Genomic DNA, 7,867 nt, shown 5'->3' with positions numbered 1-7,867 from the left:
CAACCTTTGGTGACATAGCTATTGCATGGCATAATGGACACAACATCCAAAAGGGTTTTCTTTAGTTAAAAAGACTAATTTTTTCTGTATAAGAAATACTTATAAGCTGAACCGTCCAAATATTCCTCAGGATTGAAAAACTCGTATTTCCAAAGGTTAGCAGTAGTCACGAGCAGCTTTGCGTCGTGACTTTGGTTAGGCAATCAACCAAATGCGTTGATGCGACTACGATCAACTAGCATCAACAATTTGGTCGTTTTGTTTCCTGCAAGAAAGCAAAAGCTTCGTTAGCTTAATATATTAAGGAAGTTAAAGTTAAAAGATGAGCGATTTGGAAATTAAAAGGAAAACCAACTCGATCATTAAATTTACATACTCCATCGAACTCGAAGAAAAATACTTGGTTTCATAAGCTCCCACGTTGCTGGGGTAACCAAATATCCCTCCCTCGATTGTTGATTGCTTGGAGAGGTAGTACAAATCCTTTTCTTCACTCTTCTTTAAGTAATAGGCGCAGCCAAGTTCCTTTGTTGTTGGCTTGCGGAGGTTGTGTTTGTCAAATGCAATATACATAACGACCGCTATCATTTATGCATTTAGCATCAACTGAAATGGCATGACCTAGAAGTGGTCGAGAATCGACCTAATGTAGGGGTGAAAGGGTATCCTCACTCCACATTTGAATATCGCTTCAGAGATCGCAACGATTCCCTTGGGAGGATCCTGACAGTGTACGACTTGTGTTGGTACATGTTTACGTTGATCGCATACTGGTTTATTGCTTTCTGAATTTCATCCTTTGTAACTGTTGATTGTATCACCTTTTCGAGACCCGCCAAGGTGCCCGATGGTTGCGAGCTTTCGAGACTCGCCGAGGTGCCCGGTGGTTGCGAGCTTCCCTCTCTAGCTATTTTCGCCCCAGGGGTGTCCATTGCCATTAGAGTCTGTAAAGGTGCGACATGTAGGGGTGACTCAAACTCTGCATAAGTTACCTCGTATGACGACTCAGAAGAGTAAAAGAACCCTAGTTTCTCTTCCATAGCTGCCATAAACCCTAAAAGTTCTTAAGAATGGTTTCCTAAAATCTATGCCCTAAGTTTCGACTCTTAAAGGTATTTCTTTTCAAACACTACCCAAGAATGTTCATCATCTAAGCCTATCAAATGTACATACCCGCCATTACTGTAAAAACTAAGCTTTTTGACAGAAATGAAAAAGAGAAGAAATTTCTTTACCTTTTGATTGTTGGGCACGGATGATTTGTCGTAGCGTTGAGTGCGTATTAACTGGGAAAAGGATGAACTAATTTTTTTTTAGTGCAAAAAAGTTGTTTTCTTTCTAAAAATTTGAGTTCTGTGAAAAACTTAGAATGAGTTTTGGGTTTTATAAGGTGGAAGATAACACTTCGTTTCTTTTATAAGCGACGTTTGGGCGGGAACACGCTTCCAACTATTGATTGTTACCACATGTCACCAATCTACGCGAAGAGTGACCTTCACGCTTTGTGAAGATCAACCGGCGTTTCTCTTTATTGAAATTGTCAATCATGAGCGTGATTATCTCTTCCACATTAAATGCGCCCTCATCCGCTTTTAATGCTTCAAAAGGGAATGTCGTTTTAGCATGGTTTGCATTTAATGCTCATGGCTGACACTTATTGCGCAAAGACACGTTTATCAGATAAAGCTTATTTTATTGACCAAGACAGTTGTCAAGCGCAACGGATAACATCTGAGGTGGTCGTTCGAATAAGGCATTTTTTCCATACGTCAGACTCGAACATCAAATGAGATGATTCTTAGTTTTTGATAGCAAAGTGTTCTAAGTGTTTTCAGGTCGTGAATGACAGATAAAGTTTGAAACACATTTTCATAGTACTGATCAAGATCTGGCTCAGGTCGTTAGACCTTTGCGAATGATTACGTCAGGTCACTTGTGTAGTTCTCGAAGCCCATGTCACGATCTACACTCAATTCGCTGGTTGGATCAAGCCATCAGCCTCATGTCGTTTGTAACAATGTGGTTGTTCTCAACTGTTAGTTTGAGCAGACATTCCTCGAGACAAGTCAAATCGTGGTATAATCATGAAGTTCTCAAGATTCAATCCTTGAACCTTAAGAACTGGGGAGCTTCTATTATGCCTAAAAAATCAGGGTTGACGTAAGCTTACAGCAGCAAGCACCAATTAGAGTTCAGGAATACTTTGTGCCGTCCAGAAGCTGCCACGTTGCCCCAAGACAGAAAGAATACGGTTGTCATCAACTTAGCAAATTCAGATTTTGTCTATGAGTGACAATGACCGCACACCTGTCTAAGCCCCAGATAATTTGAGGATATTTCCTAAGTTATCAGCCAATGAGAGGCAAAGAATGACTTGCACGGCACCTACCCATTTGCAGATTTGTAATCATTATCTTGAATTCCTCTACTATAAATAGAGGACTCTCCCTCTCATTTTGGGGATTCTGATCTTAAACCCTTATTCTGATTGTAATCTTTATTTTCAGAGTAAAGATAACCTACGAGAAAGAGATTAACTTGATATTTTCTCTGAATACTCGGTTATTATACCTTTGCTCGCTGTTTGCTATACGCGACCTCTTGTAATCTCTTATATATAAAAGAAACAATAGACATATTAATCGTTTTATGTATCTAAACCACTTTAAAAATCATTTCTCATTTATTATTTAGTCTTTGCATTCAATTATATTGATTCCCTTTATCATATCACATCTAATTTCTAAGAATCACTTAGCATTTTGCACGTGTGGGTTGTTAGTGTCAAAATCAAGCATCAACATTATAGATTAAAATATATATAAAAGTAAATTGTAAATTTATGAACTGCACAATTTAATTTTCTCTTCTCTATAGTAACTTCAGCAGTGGACTCGTAACATCAAAAAAAACTCTCTGTCTCTCTCTCTCTTAATAATATATATTTATTGAAACGCTCAATTGTAAATTATCTCATATTATTAATCCTAATTGAATATTCTTTATACTTTTAATTAGTCCCAAATTTTTGTACCCTATCATTTTAATTCATTTACTATTTACTAAGTCAGAATTATAGTAAATTCCTAAATCCAATTTCTTTCTCTTTGTTCATTTTTTAACTGAGTTAATTGCAATTTCTTCTACAATGTATTATTCCATCACGGGAAAAATATAACTTTGTGGGCATTTTTTTAGAAAGTCATTAACAAAGGATAAGTTTTGAAACACATGACAAAAAAAAAATGTTAGTGAGTTAATAAAATTGTTATTTAAAAATACTGTTGTGTTCTTGATGATAAAAAAAAAAAAAAAAAGAGATTTTATGAGTTTTTAAATTTGAGTTTTTTAAGTATTAATAAAGATTATTTCTTATCTTTTATTTAATTGAATGTTTCAAGATTTCGAAAAATTAGTTATGATGCGGAAAAACTATCCGGACACAGGACACCCAGTGATACAAAAATTTGTTTTCTAATGATACTTAAAAATTATCATCTAACTCGTATCTTATTTGGATGACGTGTCAAAGTGTAACTGGTTGGGGAGTATANTATTTCTTATCTTTTATTTAATTGAATGTTTCAAGATTTCGAAAAATTAGTTATGATGCGGAAAAACTATCCGGACACAGGACACCCAGTGATACAAAAATTTGTTTTCTAATGATACTTAAAAATTATCATCTAACTCGTATCTTATTTGGATGACGTGTCAAAGTGTAACTGGTTCGGGAAGTATAAAAACAGTGTAATCGACCGCGTCAAAACTCAAAGTCGAAAGTAAACGCGTAAAAAAGAATATTTTTTGGGATAATTCGGTTGGTCTCTTAACTCTTAAGGAAGCAAAAACACATTCATATTGCAATCGCAATAATCGAAGCTTTTGATTTGATTTGATTTCCACAAGAAGAAGAAGATGAAGAGAGTTTTTGGCGTCAAGAAAGACAAAGAACCTCCTCCCTCCGTTAACGACGCCTCCGATAGGGTTCGAATTTTTCATTTTTTTTAATTTTACTTCTCAATTATTTCTTCCTTTCCCATCCAAATAGCCGTCTAATTCATACTATTAGGATCTTGAAATCGAAGTTTTTTGGACCGATTTCGGTCTTATATTGTTGATTATATTAGAGAAAATGTGGATTCTGCTGAACTGAACACGAAATCTTAATTAAAATTTTTAATTTTAACTCAGCAAAAATATCATTAACTCATCAATGGTAGTAAATTTTAGGTTTGATAGATGATATTGAAATATGATTTGGTGTTAATTAGGGAGATATGAGTCTTCCATTTGTGAAATTTTCATTGAATAAGCTGTTATTGTGTTTTAATTGATTTTAAAATTTTCTGTCAATTGTTTTTATTTTTTTCAGATTAATAAAAGAGGAGAAAATGTGGATCAAAAGATCAGGACTTTAGATGCGGAATTGAGTAGATACAAGGAACAGATTAAGAAAACACGCCCTGGTCCTACTCAAGAGGCGGTTAAAGCTCGAGCTATGCGGGTTCTTAAGCAAAAACGAATGTAAGTGCTTTTCTTTTTATGCACTTCCGGAAATAGTTTAGCGGCATGCTAATTATGTAGCTATATTGGGTTTGCAACTTACAATTGTACAATTTCTGACCCTGTTATGTTAGTGTATATGTATAATTTCATTGATTTTTGTGAAATTTCCCGAAGTGCATAATTTATTTTGCTGACCGTATCTATCCTAGTGTGTCATGTAATTAAGTACTAGAATTGAGTGTAAGTTCTGAACCAGTTAGGTCCTAGTTTTCTTGAATGTATTATGCTGGAGGAAATACTGTTTTAGAGATGTATTTTTGTTTTTAGATTATCTTATGTGTGAGGTATATATTGATCTTATGTAACTAATTTACCAGGACCAGGAAAGGAAAGAAATATGTTTAATATTTTAAACCTTGTGCTTTAAGAGCCACTACCATATAAGTTTCTGATTACAAGAAACAGAAAAATGTACTTTTTCTTTTGATTTGTGAGGTTACCCTAGTCCTTTGGTTTTTAGAAGAGACAAACTCTGTAATATACTTGATGAGATCATGAATAATTCATGACTTGGTTATATATGTTAGGGTAAATGGAAATCAATAAAGCTTGAACATCACTTATATGATTGAAATTTTTATCTGAAAATTTCTAAGGTGGTGTTCAAATTTGTATGGTTTTTGTCATTTTGAGTACCACAATTTTGCAGGAAAGAGAAAAAGAAATTAAGGGACTGATGTTTGTTAAATTTAAAGTTAGATTTATCTTCCAAGTTGGTGATATAATTGGACACATAAAGTTTTTACATTGTTGCAAGGAATATATTTAGTGAAGAGTGTCTCTAAGAAGATACTGCATAATAGTTCTGTTTGCTACATCGAATATGAATGCTGTTTTTGCTTCAATGACTTACATCCATCATGCATGCTGTTTTTGCTTCAGTGATATTCATTCAATGTGCTTCTATACAGGTATGAACAGCAACGTGACATGCTCTACAACCAGACCTTCAACCTTGATCAAGTTGCATTTGCTTCTGAGGGTATTAAAGATGCTCAGCAAACTGTATGTCCTGAAGAATTTCTAATTCTGTTTCTTTCTATCTTTTTCCATTTTATAATGACGCCACTGAAGAATCCTTATAGCTCATCAATGTTTTGAACTGCCCGACCCAAAAATTCTCTACATTTATGCATTTAGATGTGAATTGTTTTCTTTCTTTCTTTTCTCTCTTTTTTTTTTCTTTTTTTTTTTTTTAAATAAGATTTAGATGTGAATTATTTTCTTTTCTTGACAAAAGGTTTAGATTAGAATTGTTAAATATTGTCTGATCAATTGCCCAAATTAATGCTAGTGGAAAGTTTTGGCCACTGAAATTGGAGATGTATAACATCCTTCCAATTCTTTCTAAATGGAGTTATACAATATAATGTTATAGTGTCATCTGTTGTTCATTGCTTTACAGCAGAGAGGCCAATTTCTGTCCTGGTCTAAGCATCACTCAGCCCATTGAATGATGTTAACTCTACTGGTTGCATTCATTATTGCATTTTAGAGACACCACAGCTGTTGAGCCTCTCTAATTAAGTGATTAGTTCCATTTCCTCCAACTGTCAAAACTTCAAGTATGGTTGTATTAGGGCCATGTATATTTACCCTGAAATATTTGTTTGTCTTGGTAGCGCCCAAAGGGGCAGAGTTCAGGGAAGTACAGGCAGAGCTTTATGTGTACCCTGATTGGAACCTGCTGCCTATCTCATGGAGGTAGGGGTGAACCATTTGTCATGGGAGGAACGCCTTTATGAAATATTTGATTAATCTATGTCCTAGATTCTCTTATACTCTTTCCAGTATGTCTAGGAGATTGGCACCCTTGATGCAGTTTAGGGAACCATATGGCATATATTAGTTATGACTTTCTTTGTTATGATTTTATCTATTTTGTCCCTTCAGATGTCAGCTTTGAAAAGTGCCAACAAGGAATTGAAAGGAATGATGAAAACCGTGAAGATTCAAGACATAGATGTGCGTAATTTCTTTTCTTTTATTACCTCTTTTTCAAAATGACTTCACAGAATTTCTGGTGCTGAATTGTTAATTTCTGTCATTTCCACAGAACTTGCAAGATGAGATGATGGACTTGATGGATGTGAGTAGCGAAATTCAAGAGACCCTTGGTAGAAGCTATAATGTGCCAGATGATATTGATGAGGAAGAACTCATGGGTGGTAAATTTAGATATTCTAGATGCTTACTTGTTGATGCAGATATTATTATGCACTGGATTCAGAATGATGATTCTTCAAATTTTTGTTTTCATTCATTTCTTTTTGGAAGAATCAAATAGTTAAGAAGCTTCATCTATAATATGCCTATAAACAGGTATGTAATTTGTAAACAAGGGCTCTCACTATATATGTGAGATGCTGTTATTTTAGGAAGTGGAACTGATCAAACAGGTTTCTGTATGTCATGTTGCACAAATCATCATAGTGTAAAAGTTGAGCAAAGTGTTTTTTCACATTTGAATACCTTGTACACCATCCTTACTGACTTTTTGATACAGAACTTGATGCTTTAGAAGCAGACATGGGAATGGAAGATGAAGCTGGAGTGCCCTCTTATCTCCAACCCGAGAAGGAACATGATTTGGATGCTGAGCTGAACTTGCCTTCAGCACCTTCTGGACATGCTGCACCTGGCAGATCCAATGCACATGTAATGTGTTCTTCATGATATTATCTTTTTGCTAATTAACGTGTGAAAAATGAAATATATTTTGGTTTTTCTTATCATATGTGCTATTTGGGCATCATATTTTTCTTCTTTTTTTTGCGGGTCACTACCTGAATAGTAGATTATGGACTACTGTAGAATCTTTTATTTTGAACTGCCGTAGGAGTAAATATGTTTGTATGTTCTGCACACTTTTCACCTAACATACCTTTTCTTCTGTGCTCTAATGCTTGACAGGCTGAAGATGAACTGGGTTTACCTGCTGTCCCTCGGGCTTCCATCCGTGATTAGGGTTTTACTTCTATCTTTCTGCACATATTCACGTTGGGCAACTTGTTGGAGTGGTCATTGTAAACAGATTATGCAATTGCGACTAGATGGTTGACATTCTTCCATTAATAGTTGGATTTTATAAGCACCACTGCATACTTTGTAAAGAAAAACGTGTTCAAAAAAGCAAAAAAAAAATCGAATCGATTAAACTGTATGTTAATGGGAGGCCAGGCTTGCTGCACAATCTTTATTTTTAGTCACACGGTGTTCCTCTGTGCTGTCCGTGTATGGACAAAGCCTTTCTCTTCTTTCTTTTGTTTTTTCAGTTTCTCTTCATGGTGGGGGGGAA

General features: G+C 35.0%; 1 protein-coding gene across 1 annotated transcript; it reads left to right on the top strand.

The window, feature by feature from the left end:
* The first annotated feature begins 3,852 nt into the window (after positions 1-3,852).
* On the top strand, positions 3,853-7,778 carry LOC116111726 (vacuolar protein sorting-associated protein 60.2). The gene is made up of 7 exons (XM_031397875.1): positions 3,853-3,987; positions 4,376-4,527; positions 5,481-5,574; positions 6,463-6,534; positions 6,626-6,737; positions 7,076-7,227; positions 7,483-7,778. Exons 1-7 carry the CDS (start codon positions 3,919-3,921, stop codon positions 7,534-7,536), a joined length of 705 nt encoding a protein of 234 aa, XP_031253735.1. The 5' UTR covers positions 3,853-3,918; the 3' UTR covers positions 7,537-7,778.
* Positions 7,779-7,867: the final 89 nt, after the last annotated feature.

Source organism: Pistacia vera, unplaced genomic scaffold, assembly GCF_008641045.1.
Source record: "Pistacia vera cultivar Batoury unplaced genomic scaffold, PisVer_v2 Contig65, whole genome shotgun sequence".
Taxonomy (NCBI): Eukaryota; Viridiplantae; Streptophyta; class Magnoliopsida; order Sapindales; family Anacardiaceae; genus Pistacia; species Pistacia vera.
This window is presented reverse-complemented; position numbering and strand designations above follow the sequence as displayed.